The sequence below is a fragment of the Lytechinus pictus genome, chromosome 2 (genome assembly GCF_037042905.1).
Source record: "Lytechinus pictus isolate F3 Inbred chromosome 2, Lp3.0, whole genome shotgun sequence".
Classification (NCBI taxonomy): Eukaryota; Metazoa; Echinodermata; class Echinoidea; order Temnopleuroida; family Toxopneustidae; genus Lytechinus; species Lytechinus pictus.
The window spans coordinates 52,885,235-52,911,709 of NC_087246.1; the positions used below are offsets into that span (position 1 = coordinate 52,885,235).

Below are 26,475 nucleotides of genomic sequence, written 5' to 3' on the forward strand. Positions count from 1 at the left end.
TAAGTATTTTTGCTGGATATAGACTCATTTAAAATCTGTGATCTTAACATTTATTGCATGTGATGAGTTATGAGAGGGAATCATAGGGAGAATGGGACAAGAGGGAAGGAGGATAAGAGAGATTGAGAGGCATGTACATGTAACTGGGGAGAAAGAGAGGGAGGGGGGGAGATGGTAAGAAGGAATAGAGAGGGGGAGCAGAGTGAGCATGAGAATGAACCGGGGGGTGCAGAAGGAAGGAGGAACTATCAAAGAGCAGAAATTAAATGAGAACAAAGAAATTGTACTGTAAGCCTACAAATCACTGGCAGATCCAGGGGGGGGGGGGGGCACAGCCGACCCATGCCCCCTCCTTTTGAGAGGCACATGGCTGATTTTTCAATATGTGTAGGTCTCTTTTGTGCCCTGCATGATGCATAGACCTGATCCATTCACAAGTTAGTTTAAAGCAAGAACGGATACCAAGAATTCATTTTGGGGAACTATCTGTTCAAAAAGATGGACAAAATTAAAGGAAAAAAAAGATTCTCATCTGCTTTTTGTGATGCCTCAATTCAAAGAAATTATAGAAAATACCAAAGTTCTTTCTTAAGAATAATTCTTGAATTTAACTTTATTGACTAAATATGTTTTCACATGCTGCCGCCGGCTATTAGTCCTATAGCACTCTATTTTGTTGGTGATGAGCAATGCATGAAGTGGTATGGTAGGCGGCCAGTGAAAACTCATTTTTAATCATCAATAATGAGTTTATGGAAATGCAACTAATATGCTAGCTTCAAAGAAACAGTTTGTTATTTCTTAGCCATTTCCGTAAGGGACCGGATTATATTGAAGAGCATATGGAACATTTGGGACATGATTTCCTTTTTGAATTGAGATACCACCACCAAATAAAAAATGGGCAAAGTAATCGAGATGACATATTTTCCCTCTCTCTTTCCCCTTCATTTTATCTTCCTTTTCCTTATTATCTTTCTCGGCTTTCTATTTCCCCTTCGTTTCTTTCCCTGCATTCCCTTGTTTTTCTTCTCTCTCTCCCCCTCTCCTTTTGTTTCCCCCTCTCCGCTTCGGCTTTCCTTTTCTTTCTCTTTCTCTTCTTTTCTTCTCTTTTGTTCCCCTCCCCTTTGTTTCCCCACTCGATCACTTCTTTCCCTGTTCTCTTAATTTCTTTTTTCTTTTTCCTTCCATCTTTTTTTAATTTCCCCTCTCCATTCCCTTCTCTATTCTCTTTCCCTCTCCCCTTTTGTTTTGTTTCCTTTCTCAATCCCTTCTCTTCTTTCTCTCCCTTTCCCTATTCCTATTTTCTTTCGCTTCTCCCTTTTTCGGGGGGGGGGGGGTGGCGGCTCAGTCCCATGAGTCCGCACCTGTTCTCTCTCCTTTCTTTTCCCCCTATTTTCCCCCTTTCCTACTTGAAAAATCAAGGGGGTGATCGGTGAAACAACTTACGTCAACTTAATTGGTTTTCAAATGTAAGATCGTTTTAGACGACGGAAAGTGACTTGAATGAGACTAAAAATCATTGCCTCTGAGACTGAAATAAGCGTTTAATTTTACTAGTTGCTTGACATTATTACGGCTATTTACAGCTCTAAGATGCATGTTCTGCCGAAATATAAAACATTGGTCGCCTAGTTCAGCATTCCAGGAATGCAACCAACATCAATCATGGCAGAGTAAGTTTCATCAAGTACATTCCTTGTCCATTTTAGGTGTTTTCCTCCATATGAATTAATTTCCCTTTTTATAAAGGATTTTTTAAAGTAATTTACAGTAAGACTGTTTGGTTTTGAACCCCGAATATTGTCCTATGTGTAGTATGATAATTAATGATTCACAGACCTGCAGACGGCCTGTAGACAGCTAGCCAAAAGTCTCGTGTTACGCAGTGTTAGCGCAGCTTGCCCGAAGTTCAGGCGGCACTGGTGCGGCGAGACTGTACCGCACACTCGACTCTCTGGATGGCGGGATGCAGATGTCCAGGCCGACCAGGGGCAGGGCGTTCGCTTACGCGACCTAGCCAGGCGGCTTCTAGAGAGTAAAAATCATTTACTAACGTAAGGTTACTCTCAACCTTAACGTTAGTCTGTTAGTAAATGATTTTTACTCTCTAACTTTTAGAAGCCGCCTGGCTAATTGAAACTGAAAGCCTGCTAAATTCAAAATCAAATTCGTTTAGCTTTAATCAGTAGAGGCGCACAGCCAATATTGGAGACTGTCTCCAATGTGGGAGATAATCTCCAATATCAGAGACTTTTGTAAAGAATTTGGGTATCCAATTTCAGAGACAGTCTCCAGTTTTGGAGTCCAATTTCCTTTGTTTACATTTGCTGCAAAAGGATTACCTTGGCGGCAAATAAAAATGTGATAAGCAGATTCCTCATGAAAAATTACCCCTTTTCACCGTCTACTTTAAAAATTCACCGTCCACTTTTGTTTTGATAAGGATTTTTGTTGTCAATCACACACAAAACAAATGGGCTTCTGACCTCAGCGAGACAAAATTTTGGGTGGAAAAAATCATGCTTTTGTTGGTGTTGTTTCTTTTGTCCTTTTGCAAAGCAAGTCTCCAATGTGGGAGATTGTCTCCCCTATTGGAGAGAGTCTCCCATATTGGCCGTGCGCCTCTACTGTTAATGTTGAGTTCATGACTAGGTTACAATTTAGACAGTATTTTAAGTTCAAACCATGCTAACAATTGAAATGGGTCAATTCTGAATTTTTGTTGAGATTGATATTTGACAGTCATTGGCATTTCTTTTTGCATTTTTTTGAGGGGGGGGGGGTCCTAAGGCTAAGGCAGCCCTTAGAAGTTAGACAGCTGGCAGCCGTCTGTTTCGAGGAGTTTTTTAACATTTTTTTTTTTTTCCTCGTACACAGACGGCTCGCTATCGTGCAGCCACCATTAGGGAACTTACAATGCAAAATCCCCCCGTCGGGGCTCTTCAATTTTTGTCTTTAATGAATCAAACTTTTGAAAATTAACACGACCGAAATGCAAATTAATATTCACTCTTGGCACTAATTGCCAAAAAACGGGGAAAAATCAAGTTAAAAGAAACGAAAACAGTGACTTACCTCGGCTGTCGCGCAACTGCACTACCCTGTTTTATCCAAACTTAATACATAAACATGGCCATTGAGTCCCCTGTACAGATCGCGCTAGAACTTCGGTCTCTGTATTTGGTGAGTGAAGCCAACGGAGTTCAGCTGAACAACCAACACAAGAGAGACCGAAGCTTTTGGTCTAAGGCAGCCCTATGCTAAATAACCCAGGGTGGGCCGGGCCGGAGCCCAGGACTTGTCTGTATTACTAGGCAGACATGTACATTGGTACTCTTCAAAATGGGGTCGCAATAGCACTCCAAGTAAAAGGGGAGAAAATAAATTATGCACTTACCTCCAAGCTTACCTCGATTATATTAAATATGGATGAAGGTCTAACGTTATTGTGACACAGAAGTCAGAATCCTGACGTCAAGGCACAAACTGGACCCTCAAAAAAAGGAAAAGTTAGACCTCCATGTTGCGTTCGTTCTCTGTATCGATTGGCCATTTTGTTTTCAATTATGAAAGAAGGAGAACGAACGAGACGGAACTTTTCCTTTTATGGAGGGTCCAGTTCGTGCCTCGATGTCGGGATTCTGTGTCACGATAGACCTTCATCCGTTCAATCGAGGTAAGTGCATGATTTATTTTTTTCCCTTTTATTTGGGTTGCTATTGCGACCCCATTCTACCCCATTTTGGAGAGTACCCGCTGCCTAATATTACACGGACGAGTCTGGGGCTTCGGCCCGCGAAGCTGGGTTATATGCTAGACTGAAGTGAAAAATCAGTATATATAGATACACGTATCAGGATACATTCCACAATCACAGAGGGTGAAAGAGAGGATTCTTCCTCCCTGTCAAATTGCATGATGCGATCACAGTAGTGATATCGGCAGCAATGGCAGCCATAGTAGTTAGTAGTGGCGCTGGTCCCATTTTACAGGGACTGTCTCAGTTTTCAAAGATTCTCCACACAAGAAATCTCGGAAAGTTTATTCTCTTGTCAAGTGCCGACACCAATCAAGCGCTAGTCAATGTAAACATATCCGGTTTCATAACAAGATTATTGGAAGACGGCAAGTCGTGAAAATTCATTGATGGTGAAGTGGGGGAATTGAGGTCACTGAATCTATTTTAAGCACTCTCAATTCCTGTAATTGCAGTCTATGTCCCGCAGGGGTAAGTGGAAAAAACAAACTGTCCCAATAAACAAGGACAATCTCAATTTATCAAGACATGATTTGTCTTGGTTTATGAGGATATCCTTGTTTTCTGGGACAATCCCATTTTTGGACCAGCGCTTTTACTGATTGACAAGTTAGCCAACCAATGCTCAGAAATTTTGTGCACATCCGCAATAGCACCATGGTGCACCATGTGCCAATCCTACTGAAGCTGGAAAAGCAACATTTACAGCGAATGATCAATGAAACTGACACCGGCTATTTGGAATAAAAATTTGGGATTTTAGTTTTATATCACATTAAATTTATTAATGAATCACAATATGAAATTAACAAAAAAAACATTTGATTTTTCTATTCAACTGAATTTAACACTCCTTTACACCTAATGCTTTTCCTGCATTATCATTCAAGGGGCCTTTGAAAAAAGGCAAACATTGCCTTTCCAACATTGACTTTGAGATACCCTTTCTTCATTTTTCTCATGTTTTATATAGCTATGGAGATAGGAAGATCAAAGATGCACAGATGAGAGCAAGTATTAATCAGAAACTGGTAGAGACGGGAGAGAAAGAGAGGTAAGTTATTTTATTACAAAACATCACCCATATAATGTCCAATGTTGGATGTATTATTGCATAATTTGCATTAAAATTCACATTTATTTATAATTTATTAATTGTTGATTCATTTTTGCATTAAATCAGAATTTGGGTGTAAGTCTTTAAATAAAGCTCCAAACTGTGTCTGGAGTCCTAACCTAGACAGTCTTTATAAGATTCTTTTAAAAAAATGGCAGTATAAAAAATTGTTTTTTTTCTTCTTTTTTTTCTTCAATTTCTAAGGTATTTCTTTGTTTTTTAAATGTTTTTTATTGTTGTTTTCAATGAGAGTTGTCTATGACACTAGTTCAATAATCAAAATCAGGAAATCAAGAAAACTAAAAGTAATGACACATTTGTGATTTTTTTTACATACACAATTTGCATTGGGTATTATAGGATTAAGTTTCTTGAGCATAGATTTTGTCAAAAACCAAGATTTTAAAAAATTAGACTGAGATGTGTGATGTCATTATTTATAATCTTTCACTTTTTAATCAAAATGTTTGAAATATTAAAGGAGTAAAGTGACTATTAAACACTGGTATTTCATGACTCTGCATTATCAAAAGCTTGTTTTACATACCATTTGAGATAACTATTTATTCACAGGGAATAATTTTATTTTGAACTTGTACTGCAAGGGAAATTTCTTGTTTTGCTGTTCAGTAACGATGGGCTATCATTCAATTGAGCCTACATTACAAGACTACACTCCCCAGAATGATGCATTATGGGTTCAGAACCTGGCCAGATTTGAGTAGTAGAGGAATTGAGCTGGTGCTGTACAAGTATGCTTGTTCCCATTTGCTTTCTATTGACCTAATTTTCACATTTATTCTCATTGGTTTAGACTGAAGGAGCTCCTGAGGAATAAGCTGATAGAGTCTGGCTGGAGGGATGAACTAAAAGCTCACTGCAAAGGTTAGAAATGACAGAAAAATCTATAGTGTACAGTAGATTCACCTTTCGACATTCAATTTGTAATGGGAAGTTTACCCTGACAAAAATTTCATTACAAAAATTTCATTGTAAAAGTAGAAGAAAGATCTTACTCAAGCCTTTACCAATATCATTTTACTTTTTTCTGGTATTTTTACAGCAAATATTTTATCAGGGTGAACTTCCCCTTTAACAATTAATCCATACCGACTTCAAATATCAGGGGATAGAAGGGTAAACAAAATATGTGGCTGGAGTATTGAAAATTTAAGGCATTGATAGATTGAGCTCCTGGAAAATGGATATGTACTAGTGGACTATGATCTGATATAAGCTAATCTATGATTTAGATAAATATCTGTTGGAGGGCTGCTGTAGAGACTGTATAAGATTTTTTTTGATGTTCCATCACTTATTGAATTGAACCTTTTTCACATGATTCAAATTCACTTTATTCACACCCATTTAAAAGATACAATAATACACACAATATAAGCAATAAAGAAAATTACAATCATTACATGAAAGAATCAATATAATGATATTCATTATACTTGCTTATACTGTATACTGCTTACCACTTTATCAGAAGTCTCTAAGCAATCTACCATAATGCAGCATAATCACCCAATTTGCAATAAGAACAACAAGATTTAAAAACAGTCCATTGCCTTTTTTGGTTGACATACTCAACAAAAGATGGGTGTGCCGACCAGGAAAGGCAATGCAAAATAGTCATCCCCACCCCACCATACAATTATTTTTGTCATTTAAATAAGTGTCGGTCTCCTCTCCTTCAAGTCTGCCATTATCGTGTTACATTCTTTCATTCATTCATTGCCTTTTATGCTTTATCTAAATTGTATTAACTTTTAAATGTATAGCCTTTTGAATGCATTTTACTATGGTTTTTACTATGTATTTAATTGTGCCGACACCAACTTGTAAACATGATTTTTCCAGCTCCTGCTGTTTTTTCATGTGTGATTGCTAACATGTTTGATTATCAATAAAGACCATTTTTTAATTGAATATTTGATTTATGTATTCCAGAGGTTGTGAGGAGAAAAGGACTTGAGCATGTGACTGTAGATGATTTAGTAGCTGAAATAACACCTAAAGGAAGAGGTATGTACTTTGTATTTAAAGAGAGTATACAGTTTTCTGAATATTTGGGACCCTAGGCCAGTTATTCCTTAGCCATTTTGATGTAATTCTTTAATACTCAATATTTATGACATGCTTTTCCCACATGGCCCAAAGCGCTCACAATTTCAATTAACTTTTTTAAACAATTTATACAAAAAAAAAAATCAGAATGATATATTAAATGAAGGCAGTTGCCTAGAACAAAAACAGTTTTAAGGGACTTCTTAAATGGCTCAATTGTTGGGGATTGTCATGTTGTGAGAGGGAGTTTGCTCCATTCCATTGAGGATACAACGGTGAATTTCTCCGGTCAGTTTTCTTTTAATAGTTGGATATGTTAATTTCAGTGGTTCTTCATAGGATCTAGTTCTTCTACCTGGGACATAAATTTCTAAACAATCAGACAAAGTATTTTGAGGCTAGGTTATAGAGTGATTTGTATACAAAAAGAAGTAACTTAAAATATTCTATTTGTTGGTCTGTTATTAAGTATGTAACAGAATAATTATTTTGATAAGTTATTTTTCTTTCTTATATGATGTAAATAAAAGAAGAAACACTAAAAGTGAAATCACAGAAATACTTATAGAATACATAAGAATTTCATATTTATAGTTGAGAATACAAGAAAACATGTATCTCTACCCAGAATAAACCCATGAGAAGCTTCATTTAGTGATTTAGAGTAATGACATAATAGTTACTATAAAGCAAGTGACTGTAAGATTAGAATGTTAGATAATACTCTGTTGGATTATTCACATTATTGGTTCTTTATGAAATCTTTAGGCATTCTTTTAGGCGAATTTCTTGACATCCAGCATAGAATCAAGATGAAATGTTGACCCCTGTTTTGCTTGATCATTTAGCTGACATGTCTCCCTTTTTTGTGAAAATAAGTTTCACTTCATAAATCAGTAGAAAACTAAAGTATAACAAAATTTTATATGAAATGAGTAAATAATTTGAGTCAGTAAATTTTGATATATTGTTTCATAAAAATGGAAGTGGTTTTTAAAAACATATTCTCAAGAGAGTTAATGATTTTATACTACTTGTATTACCTGCTTTTTAACTGAATCTAGATATTTTATTTATGCACGATTTATCATCCATAGAACTTGTACCCGATGAGGTGAAACGAGAATTGCTTCATCGGATTCGAGCCTTTCTGGCCCAGCAATCAAACATCTGATACTCCTGTGAGTGAGGTCTGTGATGCGTGTCCAGCAAATCTCCTGATTGTTATGCCAAAGACTGAATTGCTCATCATGAGTTATGTTTCTGGCAACTCTCCTGATAAGTGTCAAAGACTATCATCATGGGGATGTGTGTCCAACTCCACCTTGATTTCTCATCAGTGAATTCTCAAGTTATTACCTCTACTAGAATGTTTAGGGTGCATCTAAGTACATTTTTATCCATTCAAAGGGTTGATCATACTGTCAGCTCTACTTAGTCAAAGTTGTTTCGGGTGAATAAATTACTTTCAAACAGAACTTTTAAAGTCCACTTTTCATAATGTTTTTTTCCGTTTCAAACCTTTTATTAATTGTGTTTCATCAAATATGTGTATTTCTGTTCGAAATGACTAGAGCAAAATTCACTGAAAAATTAAAAAGGTCAACAGTAGATGAAATGCCCTTTGTTTGAATGATTCTGTTACATTTCTAATCAGATTGCTTGTGCTCTAGTTTCTAAACCTGAATGTCACTGACTGATGTACCATTCAAATAAGTCTAGTCTTTTGGAGTTCTGAGTGTTTTTTGAGGCATTCCTGAAAACTTTGATCCATTTTTAGTTGAGTAGTTCCTGAGGGGAAACAAAAACACACTTAAAAGATGCTGAGATGCAATCATTTTTCTATGGCCTTTTTTATATGGGCCCTCTTCATATGCTGTTTAAGTTGAGATTAGAATGAGAGATCCTGAATGGTACTGGTAGTTCTCCAGGCTGGTAACAAAATGATATAGAAACTGAAAATACTTCAACTCTCTTTTGGGGCAACATAATGTCTAAAAAAAACTAATTAAAATGTATGCTTCGAGACGTTTTATATGAAAAATCTCATGAACTTGGATTTGTTTTTTGTGTGTGTCATATGAAGCACATTTCATTATTCATAGTTGCTTTGATTAAATTTGCTCAGCATCCTACAGAATTTAGAAGAATATATTGAAAATGATAGTTCAGGATATATTACATCATTAATGCATGTTGTAGAAATGTAAAGATACTGCATTAACTGCATACTTAATTGAAATTGGTGTATGTTCATGATTAAAGGTCACTATCCCAGCAAAAAGTTTTTTTTTTATAAAATATTGAAAATCAACAAGCATATCAGTAATTTTTTTAATCAAATTGTATGTAGAAAAGGAAAGTTACAATGTTAATTTTGACAGAAGTCTCACTATTATGCTCGTTTGATTAAAAAAAAATTATATTCAATCAACTTTTTGCTGGGATGACCTATGGATGAATTACACGTTGGTGAGATCCTTGGGTTCATCTGTACGTGTACTTCTGAATATGTTTTATTTTTTATACATATGGTATGTCTTGAAATTTCCTGAAGTAGAATTAATTTTGAATACTACATTTTTAAAGCATTCACACGTAAATTTTATCCTTTTTTTGTGGTCTGAATCTGTGCATTTTGAGACCTTTATCATGATTACTTGATTTAAATTTTCACGTTTTCTTCATGTAGGCTTCAGTAGACATTCAGCAAAAACTTCATGTGAAATGTGATAGGGTCAATCCAAAACATTATATTGGGTCAAAATGCCCCCTCCACCCCAAAAAATAAAAAAGAACTAGAACCCCTAAATATAATATAAAAAAATTAATTGAAATTCATGGAACTTGGTACTTTGACCTAAACCAAAATATGCTTAGGCTTCTCTTTGAACTTTGAATTCAGTTTGTTAATGATGGCATTTCTTAAACCCATTAGTATTTTTTATTTCTAATTTGTATGATATAGCCCTGGACAGTTCTTAATTCAATTGTATGTATTTGGCTAGTGACTTGATGTATTAGGCTAGTGACTTGATGTATTAAAGTTTATTCATGGAATGTTGTGACATACCATTTGGGTAATTTCGACATATCAGACCGAAGCTGGTCCTGGCCACCTTTTCTTCAACCCATTTGCTCTGATGGAAAAAAATATTTCAGTCAACAGCATCCCATAGATTTATTACATTATGACTGGGAAGAAACAGATTTCATTTGAGCATGAAATCAATGCAGTCATTCAAAAAGTGAATTGTATACAGTGAACTTTCTTGCAGTGGCATTATATCATGAGATACATGTATTTGGTGTATATTGTAGATGTTTCCCAATTTTATGAAGGCAGCCAGATATACAACAAATGCCTTGTGTGTGAATTCTAAAAGTATTCAGAATTGACTTATATAATTTAGAATCCCTTTCCTTTATATAAAAAAAATACAGGAGTAAAGAAAAAACCGTTGTGTTGGTTCAATACAAAATATTAATTGCATTGAACTTTGGAAATACTGGTTTGTCACATGCCAAAATTCACACAAAATTCTTTGTTTGTAATAAGAGCAATCAGAAACTTGAGTCTGCTGCTATATAGATAGATAACTTGTCATCTTAGAGATCCATTGTGGTTATTTTGCATTTTCTGAGAGATCTTGGATTTCTGTTGCCTTACTTTGTAAAAATGTATATATGTATTTTTGTTGCAATTTGTGTATAAATAAATCTGTAATCTCTGTTCAATGATAAATTCAGTGTGCTGTTTCTTTAGAGTGGAGTAATATAACTAGAAAATGATGGTGCACAACATTGTGGTGCTAACTCAGAGCTGTCAATTTTTGCCAGGAAATATAAAAGGGAGAGAGAAAAGAAGAAAGTGAAAAAGAAAAAGGGGGAAAATAGGAAGAGAAGGGGTAAAGAGAGAGGAGGCAAAGAAGGGAAAGGGAGGTGAAAAGAAAAAGAAATTGGGTAAAGGAGAGAGAAAGAGAAGGGTGGGTCAAAAGAATGGGGAAGAGAAAAGTAGATAGAAATGAAGGCGAGTGAGAGGGTACTGGAAAGGAAGGGGAAATGGAGAGAAAAGGAAATGAAACATAAGAGAAGCAAAGGAATGAAGAGGGAGGGAAAAATTAATTGATGGAAATGAGAGAGAAATACTGATAAGTAAAAGAAGGGAAATGGAGTAGGGAAGAAAAGAAATAAGGGGGGGGGGGTGGAGGGACGTTAAGGCGGGCTTCTACTATTGAGCGAGGTTGATGTGAAGTGCAGGGTTCTTTTTCAAAACTTGTTTAAAATTACTTTTATCTTATTTTCTTGCACAAAGGAATGGAAGATAAATATAAGAAAAAAGGAAAGTCAGACTGCGAAAGGACCTTTGACAGGCGAGGAACCATGGGGTGTGGGGCCTTGCCCCCCCCTCACCCACTCCCCATGAAAGGGGGGGAACAAAAACAAAATAAAGGAGTTGGTCTTGCGAGGCGTCGTTCAGATCTTGAACTGTTTGGCTATATCTGTGTAGTCTAGTCTTGTCTTTCCCTTAATACCCACAATCAAAGCCGTTGATTATTACGGCAATTGAAGATCGACATATAAGGGGGCAACAACAAAACTTTGAAAATGAAAGAAAAACTACAGATATTCAATTGGTGTTATAAAAAAACAAAGAGTTTATTTATCAAACGTTTGACGCCTACATTATACATTTTTAGTGTGCAAGATGTGACAAGTGGACCTTGTTTAGGTCAGAAAAGGTTTTTTTTGTGATTGATATCAGAAAAAGTCTAGACACATGTGTATATATCAAGACCAAAGGAAATGAGTGTAGTAGTCAATAAAGTAAAAATGATTTCATTTACTGTCTTTTTTTTATTTTTCTGTCCTGAACTAAAAGAAGCATCCCATCTGTATGTGTTGACGTTTTCAATGTACATAGGCCTATATCACTCATCCTGTGGGGAAAAAAGTCAGCGGCGCGGTGAAAAATGTTAAATAAGGGTTAACTGAACCTGATCGACTGTCAGTCTTACATTTTTTTTTCAAGAAAAAAAAAAAAAATCATGTATATAACGCATGTATACTTTACAGACAAAATTTTGTAAACTAAATAGGCAGGTCCAAGGTACCTGACATAACATGTGACGTAAGAGACAAATCAAAGAGGTATTTCACAAAAATTTAAGGGTGAATAAAAATTGGTTGGATTCCTTTTTGTTGCAAGAAAATATCTGGAAGATATCAATCGCAAATTTTCTTTTGCAATTTCAAAATCAATAGATCAATTTTAGCTGTATCAAATCTGATTACACTCCTTGTTTCAAGGAGCAGATAAGCAATCAGTCACAAAGTTACAATTAATTGCAAGAAATTTGATTGATTTATTGACCGAAAATAAACTTGTGATTGATTGCAAGTTTCTTGCAACGTCTCAATAGTCTCAGATGACATACAATGAGACTGCACATTATCACGTGTGCATTTTTACTGCATTATACACTTAGGCAAGAATTTCAATATTACCATTTGTGTAACACTTCCCATAAATGTTCTGCTAGTGTCATAAACTTTTCATTTATATGAAATGATCCGAAAGTTTACGAGCACTCTTAAAAACTATATTGTAGGTTTTTTCTTTGTAAAAAAAACAAACACATGACAGGCACAAATTCAAAATAAACAGATGGATTCTTGACTGCACATAGTCAAAATGTATGCCTCTGCTGGTGTCAGATCTAGAATATATTACACGCCCAAGTTCTAATATTTTGAAATAATGATCTCTGTGACCTTTGACCCTTGAGGTTGTGACCCTTAAGTCTAATTAAGATCATCCCCTCACATATGAATACATGAGCCAAGACTGGAGAATGGTTCTTCAGTTAAAGAGTACAAGATATTGCAATGTATGTAATGATATATGTGAACCTTTACTTTGTCCTTGTGACTGCAAACTTTAATAATTATTACAAGAACAAGATATTACTTCTTATAAAGAACTATAACTTTATGACCCTGAAAACTATTCAGATCATCATCACTCCCATATGCATATATAAAGTTTGAAGTCGTTCCTTTAAATAGTTCTATAGTTATTGCAAGAACTAGATATTTTGAGGTATATAGTGACCTCTGTGAACTTTGACCTCCATACACCATAATCTTGTCCTTCCAATATACATACATCTGCCAATTTCCAAGTTGATATCTCCTATGGTTCTTTAATTACTGCGAGAAATGAAGAACTGAGGTCCAAATATTATAATTTAAAGTACAGATATTCTTTGTGGCCTTTTATGTAAATCCAATAACTATCTGATTAATTTTGTAATTTTTTTATTGATTTATAAATTTCTTATATATTTCTTTGTCTGGCTATTTGTTTTGTATTGTTTTTTCGCTGGAAATCATTGACAACATAAGATTGATTAACAGTGAATAGAATTTTGGCAAGAAAGAAAACTTGCATTGGATCTGTACACGAAAATGATGCTTTTGAGCAATTTCGGACCTGCGTATCTGGGCTTGGCAAATATGGTGTCTCAAAAATTGCACAAGAATTCAAACGAAAAAGTCAGGAGATGTCACAGCAAAATCCTTTTGCCTTTTTGAGCTGGGAGCCCCCTGGAATAGTTAGGGTTATTACAATTCTACGACAAGTATGTCCAGGTAAAAAAAAACAGAGATAAAAACTCAATAGAAGAAAAACTCTGGAAAGTATTTGGATCCACTTTTGAAAAATAGTCAACACACTATTAGCACAATTACAAACTTCATCAGAATAAAGTTGCAAACTAGTTAACTTCACAAATGTCATTGAGGCCTAAATAAATATACCACATCATCTCAATTCTATTGAAGCATAAGGCCTACAATACTTGCAAATTATTCTTAACCTATAAACATTTTTTTTACTCCAAGAAACCATTCTTCACAAGTTACAAAGCAGGTATTTGGTAATGAAACAATAGATAATTAAAATACTCTGAACTATATCAGCAAAGAAATAATAGTTTGGACCTGCTCCATAGAGCTACAAAAGAGCCATCATAAAATACATATCAATATTGCTTTACAGATTTGGGAAATTAAAATCTCTCACAGATGGATCTGTGAATTATAGAGGTGAAATACATAGTTTTCAATAAAGTTCGTAATCACAAAGTGGGGCAATTCCATTTTGTATGTACATCCAACCCCTACATTGGGTGACCTTACTGAAATAAATTGTCTCTTTTTTTTTTTTATTCATATAAACAGTTGCAACGCTCTTAAATTCTTTAAATGTTTCTTGAGCAGTCAAGTGGAGAAAAATGGGACTTGCATCAACAAACTGGTTGATTATTTTATATAATAATTACCCAATTGTGTTTTCTTACACCTCCACCATTATATATTGTAAAATGAAACAACTATAAAAAATTATGTGATAACAAATGACATATGGCAGAAAATTATTTTAAAAAACGAATAGGCTTTCAAAAGAAAACAAATACAATTTCTTAAACAATAAATCATTAAATGCAAATGCAACAGATAATAGGTATGGAATGTTCGCATGTAAAACATTTTGGAATTGAATTCCGATACTCTGCTGAAATATAGAAGTCTTTCATTGAATTAAAGTCAATTTAGCAATAAATATATAACATTAGTACAAAATATATATCACGAAGCTTGAAATTCATTTGTTGTGACCTAAATTACAGACTATAATTTGACTTTGGTATCTTTCTTAGCCTGAGTCAGGATATTTTCAGTATAAGTATACAACAGAATAAAACTCGGAACTTATCACAAAACAGGATCAACATGCTTCAGATAAATTCCTTCCCCATAAAAAAGCTACCAGTTCATTTGAATAAATGCAGAAAATGCCATAAGCAGAATACTAGTAGTCAGAACCTATTCATTCAGACTAAACTAAAATAACAGATTGTTCTTGAAATAAATAAATACATAGTGTATATGTATGTTTAAATAAACCACATTTAATGCATTTTATAGTCAATGTCCATATATATATTTTACAAATAAGACTATGATTCATTTTCAATTTCATCCAGATTTAAGTGCATATTCCCTAGCTTGGGAGTAGCAATGAAGTATAATACGCCACATGTCATTAAAATAGAAAGTGTGAATGAAAAAATGTTGCTCAGTTCAACAACAAAAATTATCATTTAGGTGTGCTGTCTGTACAATGTTGAGAGAAATGTTTAACTACATGCAGATCCATGTATTGGTTATTACAAAAAATAAATATCTTATAAGGATGTAGTCAAACAGATGACCGGTGAGTTGAAATTGAGTTGTGCAAATATAACACAGGAAACAAAAAATAGTAGAACACAAGAAACAGAGTGTACAAGACACCTGTACCATTCCAAAGATATGGCAAGAAAACCCTAAGGCATATATTTTGTACACATCCAATTGCACTCTTCTGCAGAAACCCAAATGCTATATAACACTGGGCCAAACTGTGGTTCTGCTTTACTATCAGTATGTTGTCATGCCCTTTGTACCCATAGTGGTTCAGCATGCTTGAAGTGAATAAATAGGCGTAAGTGTAGTTTTTTGTGCCAATGGAACTTTGGTGCAGGTTAAACTCAATGTTGGCGAATCCTCATGAGTTCTTCCAAACAATGACCTTAGAATCCTGACCGCCCGTGAGCACCGTGGAAGCATCAGATGATACCTGGATACAATTTATTGCTCCTAAAAATGAAGGGAGAGAGAGCGAGAGAAACAATTTGTTAAATTTTTTACCAAGTCACTGACTTCAGGGTCCCATCTTACAAGGAGTTGTGATTGATCCGATCAACCTCAACTATATGGAAATCCATCACTGTCATATTTTTTCCTACAGAAAATTTGCATAATGTCCTTCATAAACAAAGAGTAGCACATCGGAAAGTTAAAAAAAAACGACAAATGGATGAGTATACATCATATCTAGAAAACATTTTGAATGAACAATCATTTTAGCCTATGGCATCTCTGACTTTCCACAGTTGTGGTTGATGAGATCAATCAAAACTCTTTGTATGACAGAGCCCATGTTTACTTTGTTCACTCTTCTTCGTCACTCCAATATGTAAGCAAGGTTGGAGTTGATCCAAATGATGATTCTTGAGCTAACACTAGAACAAAACTGACTGATTGTACCTATGGAAAACTCAGAAGTATAACGCCTCCAGCATCTACATTCAAGGCCAGATAAAAAGTAAGTTTTTTTTTTCTTTTTCATTGTTTATATTTGTCAAAAATTACCTGACACTGTCATCTCTGGTCTATCTAAGAATTGATACAAAACAACAATGTGTGATCAGAATAAAAGTTCACATAACACAAATGAAATTTCAGTTATACTAAATAGGTTCATTATTGCGGATTGAAATAATCGCTAGAGGGTATTCATTTGTCTCGCAATCTACTATGGTCAACAAGGAAATTCGTGATCACTCTCGCAAAAAGTGTTCACTGGCTTTCTAGGAAAATCGTGATCACTCTCGCAAAAAGTGTTCACTAGCTTACAAGTTCACGAGCTTTCGAGTGCCGCTGCAACTCTTTATCAAGTGACGAAAATTATCTGATGACGTATTCTATTTATACTAATCTCCGGGACCGTACGCACGAACGCGAGAACAATAGGTGGGCATTGATCCGTTGCGTCGGATGCGGTACGGCCGGTAATCCGTGTATGCAAATAAGCCGGGGGTATATGCAAATACGCCGTGGGTCGGCAATATGCAAATTAGACAAAATTGGCGGGCTTGCTAGTTTCCCGTGGGCGGGGGCTGACTAGCTGAGCGGTCCCTCGTTCGGGGCCGGGAACGATCGGGTCGGCGTGCACTGCCAGGTAAGGGGGTGTTGTGCTGTCGGATGGTTCGCATCCAGAAGTCGGGGATGTCGATCCCGCTGTCTCTGTTGAAGTTGTTAGGACAAAGACGTATACTAATAGCCTCCTTAATCCTGCGTGTATACCAATGTCTCTCTTTGGCAATTTCAGTTGTTGGTATATTCATCTATATTAAAGTCATATACTCAAAGAAGTGCATTGATAATTGGCAAAACCTCGCAATGTGAGTAGTGTTCCAGATTTGTCTTTTGTTTAACGATAAATGAAAGTAGTTGTAGTGAACACTGATCCAATAAGAAAGTCTGTAACACCAAAGTTAAATGTCACTTTATAATTGTAGATCTAGATCTGAGTCCCGTAACACAAAGCTTAGCAATGATCATAGAACATTTTTCTACGATTAATTGCATAGACTACAACGTGCAATGAATCGTGAAAATCAAGTGTACGATTAATCGCTAATCTTTGTGTTACGGGACCATGGTTCAATTAAATTAACTAAACTTTGGGATTCATAACATCTAAGCTAAAAAAAAATCATACTGAAGATCACTGACTCGGATAAGCACACGCGGGACAGTGTATTATTATGGGTTGGAAAAAGACCTAACATTGTGATTTAATTAATTTCATGCTTGTTTTGCTTATTTCTCAGCAATTACAGAATTTCTTCCAGAATCCTTTGGCACATATCTTTTATTATTTATACATACAGACACTTTGGTGGACATTGATTGGATTCTGCACAAACTCATTTGAAATCATTACCAACAATGGAATGTAGCTTTAAGGTCTTTATATTTACCTATATGTTGATGGAATGATGCAACTAAGTGAGCCTTTGCCATATCCCATATCATGAGGTTACCTCCTCCATCACCAGCTAAGAGAATATGATCTCGCCAACATAAACACCTTTAGGACAAAGATGAAAACAACACAATGATAGTGGTTTCAAATCCTGATTTACTTTACCCTAAGAAATGCACTTCTTTCATACTGCATAAAAACTTTTTTTTTTTAAAGTATATACAGCTTTTTATCCATCAATCTGACATTATTTAATGTCTTACAAGGACAAATAAAAGGTGTTGTGAATTAATTTTTTTTTTTTATATTCGCTCATGGTTCCCGTGCACATCATCTCTGAAGATGTGGGTATCTAAAGCAAATATTCTGACATGTTAATAAAAAAAATAAATGATGAATGGACACAGGTATCCACTGGCACTTACACAATAGCTTTGGCTTAAACAAACAAACAAACAAACAAAACAAACAGTATCTTACCTTATTTCATGTTCACCATCTTTAGCAAACACCTCAGTCCCTGTGTTTACATCTATCACTCTGATGTAGCTATCCTGACCTGCAGAAGCCATCTGTTGACAATCTACAAAGCAACAAAAAGTTGACTTCTCATAAAAATCTGAATTCCCTCTTCACAGTGATGAGGGGGGCGGGGTGGGGAGTGGGGGACAACCTCTGATTTTTCAACAAGCATAAGGAGGTGGCATAGTAGTAGTAGTTAATATGGGCACATCCATGGAGTCACAATAACATGCTCCCATGATTCAGTATGACAATGGTAGACAGAACATAAGTATAATGATGGTATACAGTTTAAATTAACCCCTCCCTGTAATTTGGTTTAAGCGATGAACTGAATTTGAGCAAGAACAGTATCATCAAACACACTGGCGAACAGCATATTGACAAAGGCATCTATTATGCACAAAGAACATCATTCAATGATCCATATAAGGTAAATGGAAGAACAAACCCACCTGGACTGAATATCACAGCATTGACGGGTCCATGGTGGCTCTGTATGTGACGTAGCGCCACCTGGTGTTCAACGTTCCACAGGTTGACGTCGCCGTCTTTCGTTCCCGTCAGGAGTAGACTGCCATCATGGCTCAGATCTGTGCATGTCACCTGTAAATGAATTGAAAATTACTAGAATGAATATTTAAGAAGCTCAATCAAAGATGTACTAAGAAATAAGGACTACCACTTCAACAATGAATTTGTTATGTAAACATGCATAAAGAGAATAATAAGTTTCTAAGAAAAAGTACAGAGCAGCTCCCAGTTAGGAATGCCAAGAAAAATATTTCTGTAAAATTCTGACAGCATTGTCCAAGGCAGTCCTTATCACTTGCAATGGTCAATTTTACATGAAAATGAATTGTCTTAATCTTTGCAAATTGCCCTGTGAACAAATCAATATCGTAAAGATATCAATCCCAAGTATGGCATATGCTATGAAAAGATTCTTCTCATGTTCTTTAGAATTAAATCAAGAAAATTATAATAATATTGGCCATTTTGTAATGCTCATTTGTCATGATGCTATGCACAATAGGGATATAATCACCCTGGTCATAGCTAAACTAAAAAATAACTTCAAGTAAAGTAAATGACAAAAATGCGCATCTTTACCAACCCACGAGGTGGAAGAGCATGTCAACACTTATTTAGTCTCATGACTTGCTACCATCAGTCACAAACAATGAATGATGTTGGAAAAAAAAATACCCCTGAATCATGATCCAGCTCGGCAAGAACATCAGCTACAATCTTCTGAGAACTTCCATTAAGGCCCTCACATGCCCATAGTTTGACGGTTGAATCCCAAGAGGCGGACACAAAGATTGAAGAGCCCTGCTGCCAGCAGAGGGCGGAGACTGCATCATCATGGGCGGGAATTACCTCCAAGACACGCCCATAATCAACGGAGTATACATAGCTGTAAAGAGATCAAATGCATTGAGGAAGATGAAACAAACCCTCAAGTTACCTAATCCAGGGGCCCATTTCATAAAGGCCTTATAAGTAACATTAAAATGTCACTGTCACCTCCATCTGGCATTTTAGTGAAAAGCTGATGAATTTTCATGTTTTCAAGCTTGTTTTTATAGTTCTCTTGCTCCTTTACATTCCTGCAAAATTTGAAGGCTCATATTTCAGTGGTTACATCATTATGATGGAGGGGGGAGGGGGTGACCAGGCTTTGCCCCTCCCCAATTTGTTTGTTTATAAGCCCATTTTTGGTGCCTTGCTCCCCCCTCCCTGCACACCTAACGAGAAACATTTATCTGTGTGCGTGTTTTGCATATTCCGAGCCGAGGGGGGGGGGGGGGAGTGGCTCATGCACCTGAGAGGTCACTGAAAGGTCACCTTTCTGATGAGAGAAAATACATGGCATGTCCATTGACAGCCCACCCACATGAAATGCTAGATCCAATGCTGAGTATGTCATAACACATATAGGGTGCATGTGGAGGAGGCTAAAGTGTACATATACAATTTTATGTAATGGACATTAGAACAGTTTGAAAGCTTTTTTTTGTTAAAGTCACTGTGTTACAAGATAATTTAAAGAGAATTGTTTGAATGCTGTATATTTTTTTAAGTGTGGTGTTTAAACAAAAGTTGTAATGACTCACATAGAGTTATCCCACGATGCAATGAGTGCGTGTTTGTCGTCAGGGGTGATGATCACACTGGAGAGAGCCATGTTGGAGAGGCTGACACTCCGTAGCTGACGCTGGTCTTCTAACGAGTACATTTTCAGTTGTGTGTCTGTGACATAGAAAAATATATTCCATTTTACATATTAACATCGTTTCAATCACAACAAATTCATTAGGCAGTGCCTTTCATAAGGAATCATTATTATCATTTCTTATGCTGCGCTTTCCCCATGAGGCCAAAGCGGCTACAATAAATGGGATTATATAATCTTATAACTACAAACTATGAAAGAGATGGGTTTTTATTGCCTTTCTGAACACTGCTAATGGTGGAGACTGTCTACTTGTAAGTGGAAAATCATGCCAGTAATATGAAGCTGACACTGACAGTAAAAGTGCTATTGCTGGCGAATGTACGATTTGATAAATGTGTCAGACGATGAGGGTCACTGGCCGACATAATAGTTCAGCATGTAGCCCAAGTATACAGAATCAAACAGCTACTTAAATACTCTGCAGTCTCTTTATCCAGTGTTTTATAAACAAACAAATTCAATTTTGAACATTATTCTCTGTTTCAAGCCAGTGCAGTGAATTAAAGAGTGGTTGGGAAGAATAAATCCTGACAAAAACTCAGAATTAGACAAGTGATCATATAATAGTAACAATAAATGACCAAAACAAGTTTCTTTATGTAGTGCCATGCAAATGCAAAAGGTCTTGCTATGAACTTCTAGTCATTAATTCTATATTGGACCTTGATACCATTTCTCAAGATATATAACAGTATTAAAAAAGCGCATGTGACACCTTTTGATTGTTTTATAACGTAATTACCTTTGGATACTGAAAAAACTGTGTTGTTGTTACTTGAAAGCTTTAGATCGCACACAGAGCTGGGTGGAAAACAAGACAAATACCATATTGTTAGTTTAGCATATATAATGCAGTCTAATGACATTTAAGTAAATAATTAATTTAAGTTGAAGACTTTATACCTTGTGTCCACCATAAAGCACAGAAAAGATCTAAGTTATAATACTATTATACTATATATATATATGTTAGCTGTTCAGTAGATGAAAAGCCTTGCTCGGGGGCGGAAGTGTCTTGGCCAGGAATCATATTTCGGAGTATAGCATTGTACAGGTAACTTTACCTTAGTCAAATCTCTTGAGACCAGAGAAATCTGTTTGACTGTGCAGCAATTTGACTTCAAATCTGTTCTTTAAAAAATGGTTTGACTTGCATTGGTGATTATTTTACTTACGGAAGGTTGATTTATGACCATTTTGTGTTGTTCACAAATAAAAATTCCAGTTACTGTATCAAAAATTTAAATTCTTGACATTTAGAAAGTAGGATTAAATTATAAATGAGCTTGCCAAATGCACAACATACGCCGCTGGCTAAATCATCCAGGGCTGACGGCCAATTTACTAAGAGCACAACTGGAAACTCCCTTATTGATAATGAAGGAGAAGAGAATTACTCACTCTTTATGTAATTTATAACTGAAACTTGGCTGCAGCTGTGATATTCTTTCCCAAGGTGACCGGAGAGATGGCTGACTATGAGAAGGGTCTGAAGGACCTGTATGAAGTGAGTCTTCAAAGAAGAATGACAAAATATCATATCAGATTTGAATTATCTTTGACAAAAACAAAATAAACAAAAAGTATATTCACTTTAAATTCACCTAAAGAACAAGGAAATTTACATACTTACGAACAAAAACCAAATCACTTTTTTATCAGCTATATGTGAGTTAAAAAAAAAAAAAAACACTTGTATAACTTTAGACCAGTGACTCTTTAATGCTTTGACTTGTCCAAACAAAACACAAAAAGTTGGGCACAATCATTATAGTCTATCACTATTAAAGATAAACCCCATTCTATCCCTCAAATATAGCAAAATAGATCATAATTCTTTCATTATTACAATATTTGATTTATTCCCTTATCAATAATTTATTCGTTCATTCACATTTTTGCAACCTACTTGAATCTTGGGAGGCATGTGATGCCAAGACATTGCTTTGATTCACCCAGCTAGTGGGAACACCCTCAGTCAGATCTTGCAGTGGACTTCCTGAGGATGAGCAGTCCTCAGGGCGAGGTGATGACTGCTTGCTTCTTTGGGTGGCTACCTGCTCTGGCATTCCCACCGCTGCCACCGGTGTGGAGAAACGTGCAGGGTGGGGCTTGGTGAACAGCTGCTTTGGAGTCTGTCCAAACTCCATGATCTGGGATTGCATCGATGCCTTCTCATTCGGGTCTGATATGCTGAATTGAAAGTGAGAATAAAGAGATTGGATTCACTTTACATTTCTCTAAGGGTAGAAGATATCATTTGTAAGAAGGAGTTAGAAAAAATATCAAGAATGTTTCACTCAGGATTAGATGAAGTCTCTATCATTCCTAATGATCGGTTGCTTCTCTGTGTGGGTTCAAGCTCTGCCAATTCCATATCTGCCACTATTGGTGCAGATAATCACGTAAGGTAGGACTTGGCAAAGAGCTGCTTTGGAATCTTTCCAAACTCCATAATCTGGGATTATAAGGATGCTTTTTAGTAAATGTCTAATGTTAATTTGAAAATGAGGATATAAGGTTCTTTAAAAGCGGTGTATATAGACAATTCAACAGAGACAGTCTAAGTAATCTGAAGAGGATATTAATATCAATGGACAGATGTCCTTTAGTACTTCAATCAAAAATCATACTGAGTACAGAAAATATATATATCACTGACATGTGATCCTTCAGATACGTTGTAAATCAAGTTTGAATGCATATTTTTGTGTATACTATGTTGTCATCTATGAATCATTAGACTTCTAAAACTTGTAGACACAAAAACGTAAACCCTATAAGTATATCGTAAATATTGTACATGTAGAAAGACAAAAACAAAAATTAAAAAGACATGGGGGTAAGAAATGATCAAATAATATTAAAAATATCATTTATCCTGTCCAAGGAATAAAAAATAGGAATAAAATCTTTATTCTCCATTGAATGCAAAATTGTCGCAAAGTGGCAATGCAACTAGCTCTTGGGAGAGGTCGGGTCAATGAGTAACAGTTACTGGTAAATATTTGTGAAGTATCAGATGACTTATGAAAAATTAATGTACATTTCCTGTAAGGCAAGGCAATATTATATAACATAGATGGTACATGATCTCGAGTGGAATATAACTTAGGTATTCACAGATTTAGAAATTCTCAACTGGGTTATAATGTTACCAAAGCGATGTATACTTCTATCTTAACGATTTGCTGAGAACCCACCAGCACAATAACCATCTTACAACTATTAAATGCACATTGCATGTTTTTTTGTTGTTGAATACACCAATAAATTTGCATTCATAAATAAAGAATTTCTTTTCAAGATTATTATGTCTCACCTTGGACTACAGCCTCAGTGACAGACATGTACAATCCACATACACTTGAGAAATTTGAAATCTTTGAAATCTGATATTATGGTATCTACTTTAAATCATGCTTTAAGTGTTTAGCATTCCATCAGTTTCATACTAATTTTGTTTTGCTTAAAAAAAAAATGGAAATGCCCTTAAACTGAAGTTGAGAAATATTAATATCATTAAAAATGACTGTCATAATTTAATTTCAACTTCAAATGTGATTAAAATCACTATGATAAACCCATTCTGCAGGCCACAGACAACCACAGATATCTAATAGTCTTTTAGTACTTTGCTTTATTTATCTTGTTTATCATTTTTAATTAATTCATGGCACAAAGAACCATACAATGGCAATTACTATCTTCAAATGAATCAACAACTCATTAAGCCATGAAACAAAACAAGATAAATAGTACTAAGTTTATCAAATAAAGATACAACGTGATGAGTGACTCACCTATCCAAGTCTATAGCACCTTCATATGTGAGATAATAGAAAACTGAAATAGAAAGAGGGAAAACAATAGTATAAATCAAAATTCAGAGTATAATGTGTATTTGGGGCAATCATGCAGAGTTGAAATATAAAATAATCAATAAAGAATATAATTCATTTTGAACCAGATCGGGGTCCAATCTTATGATCAAAATTAAATACTGAGATTGATGGCAATGCCAATCAAAACAAGTAGATGGGATTTATCTCAATATGCATTGAAGATGGGGTCTAAAATTGTTATTCAATTCTAGTAAACATTATTTTCTTCCAATTGACATTTTTCATATATAAATTAATACAAATCTAGTCTAGGGGCCTGTTTCATAAATGACTTAACTTTGCAATTATGGCAACTACCATGGTAACAGGGCTCAGCAGCCAATCAAAATCAAGGTTACCATGGTAGTTGCCATATTGGCAAAGTTACAACAGTTGTAACTCTTTATGAAATGGGCCCCTGATCTGTTGTGTCTTTACTTCCAAATTTTCTAGTTATAGCTTGACTTATATATGTATTTTTTTTTCATACAACCTTCATATCATTTTTTTGTGATAGGCTCAATACTATGAGTATGTGATTCTTGAACACAACCTTCTTGGGATTTATTAACCTATATGCTAATCATTTCAGAGTGGAATTTGTCCAACCTTAAGAAATTCACTTCTTGCGATATCACTATACAGTGAATGAAAAGGCAAGATCCTGAAAAAGTTTCTCAATTTGAAGCTTACTGTACAGTGAAATACTACATGTATGTAAGTAAATTACATGGCTAACACACATCGAGAATCCGGTTGTTGGGGGGGGGGGGGGGTTGTTCTATTATGCTGGGATTACATCTATTCCTCAAAAGGTAAATGGTGACTCGAAATTGGTAGATACCGCACTATCAGAACGTTATGTCAGATTATACTTCGGGCTGGGAAGTTACCTCCCCTATACATGTATGTAAATATCAAGGATCTAAAATAAATCCAAATCGGCTTTTAATAGTAACCAGCCAAACATTGGATTAATCCTCAGGATTAAAATAAATCCAATGTTTGGCTTGTCACTATTCACAACCAATCTGGATTTATTTTCAATCCTTGAAATTTAGAGAGTACTTAGCGTGAAATCATACAAGATGTATGCATTAAATAGGATGTGCATTTGGCACTTATGTCTTGAGCTTGAATATTAGTCTCACCTAAATCTTGATGAACTTTTACCTTGCCCTTCAAGATGATCAATGCATTAAAGTACAATTTTTCAGGGCAACTTGTTACACTATTATATCATTAATATATTTTTTTTACTTGACCAGATTTCACCACAAGAATATACAAACTAAATCCCAGACTACTCAGTTTTATTAGTGATCATCACATCAGAACAATGTCTCTACATGCTTCACAGATTATTACTCCAGTCATTTGGATTCTGACTTTGAAAACTTTCTCGATTCCTTTAATCACTCGGTAACCTCGATTTCATTGAGCGGGTTTCTATGGATTCATGGGACTGGCTATTATACCACTTGCCAGTATGAGTAATACAAATCTGTTGGTTATGCACTATTAGATCACTGGAATGCATGTGTTCGCTCATCCCTTTTTCTTCTGCAAACTTCAAAGGGTTCTCTAGCATTTCAAGAAGAGAAAACAACTTTGTGTGCATGTTGCAAGGATAAATGAAGGTAACCTTCTCGATGCTCTCTCAGGTTCAGCAAACCTTCAAGTGAAACTGAATGGGTCTCAAGAATGTGGGATATATGGGAGTTTGTTCTATCATAAACGAATCTCACTGATCTCAACTCAGTGACAGACAATACATTGTTGTTTTTTCCCCGACCATGGAATTATTGCATTAAGCCATCCAGTTTAAACCCTGACAATTCAGTCAAGAAATTTGACTACATTGAAAATAATTTAAGTGCATGAGCAGTAGCATGAATTATTAAAGACCCTACGTCATCTTTTAAAAAAGAATACAGAAAAGTCATTGTATCAAATAACCTGATACTTTTCCCGAATCCCAAACAATGTAATTTCTACAATATTCTAAATAACTTGTAGCGATTTAGGTTTCAAGTGAAGCATAGACTGCTACAAACAGCTTCTGACTTCATGTAGACCCATTTTCATTTTTGTGTGTTTTACTTTCAAATTCATTTAATTGTTGCTATAAATGTTATACCTATGCATATAAAAAGGATTCTCATTTTATCTTATGGCATTCATTACAGATATCATCTTTACCAATGAATACTAAAG

General features: G+C 35.4%; 2 protein-coding genes across 2 annotated transcripts; one reads left to right on the forward strand and one right to left on the reverse strand.

Annotated features, from left to right (window-relative positions):
• Positions 1–1,403: 1,403 nt before the first annotated feature.
• On the forward strand, positions 1,404–10,695 carry LOC129253999 (transcription and mRNA export factor ENY2-like). The gene is made up of 5 exons (XM_064095137.1): positions 1,404–1,676; positions 4,734–4,814; positions 5,692–5,762; positions 6,834–6,908; positions 8,048–10,695. Exons 1-5 carry the CDS (start codon positions 1,651–1,653, stop codon positions 8,122–8,124), a joined length of 330 nt encoding a protein of 109 aa, XP_063951207.1. The 5' UTR covers positions 1,404–1,650; the 3' UTR covers positions 8,125–10,695.
• Positions 10,696–11,584: 889 nt separating this feature from the next.
• LOC129253997 (protein FAN-like) lies at positions 11,585–25,516 on the reverse strand. The gene is made up of 11 exons (XM_064095138.1): positions 25,410–25,516; positions 24,178–24,220; positions 22,284–22,567; positions 21,776–21,887; positions 21,117–21,175; positions 20,253–20,388; positions 19,342–19,552; positions 18,588–18,738; positions 18,091–18,193; positions 17,606–17,715; positions 11,585–15,656 (listed from the first exon to the last, which is right to left on the reverse strand). Exons 3-11 carry the CDS (start codon positions 22,537–22,539, stop codon positions 15,565–15,567), a joined length of 1,230 nt encoding a protein of 409 aa, XP_063951208.1. The 5' UTR covers positions 22,540–22,567; positions 24,178–24,220; positions 25,410–25,516; the 3' UTR covers positions 11,585–15,564.
• Positions 25,517–26,475: the final 959 nt, after the last annotated feature.

What these genes read in the sequence shown, in the direction of transcription:
- LOC129253999 (XM_064095137.1), top strand. Translation starts at nt 1,651, where the DNA reads ATGCAACCAACATCAATCATGGCAGA. An exon ending in CCAACATCAATCATGGCAGA is followed by an intron (nt 1,677 to 4,733) that starts GTAAGTTTCATC and finishes TGTTTTATATAG; the next exon opens with CTATGGAGATAGGAAGATCA. An exon ending in ACTAAAAGCTCACTGCAAAG is followed by an intron (nt 5,763 to 6,833) that starts GTTAGAAATGAC and finishes TATGTATTCCAG; the next exon opens with AGGTTGTGAGGAGAAAAGGA.
- LOC129253997 (XM_064095138.1), bottom strand. Translation starts at nt 22,539, where the DNA reads ATGCAATCCCAGATCATGGAGTTTGGACAGACTCCAAAGCAGCTGTTC. An exon ending in GCATCGTGGGATAACTCTAT is followed by an intron (nt 19,553 to 20,252) that starts GTGAGTCATTAC and finishes ATCTCTTTACAG; the next exon opens with CTATGTATACTCCGTTGATT. An exon ending in ATCATTCCATCAACATATAG is followed by an intron (nt 15,657 to 17,605) that starts GTAAATATAAAG and finishes CTTCATTTTTAG; the next exon opens with GAGCAATAAATTGTATCCAG.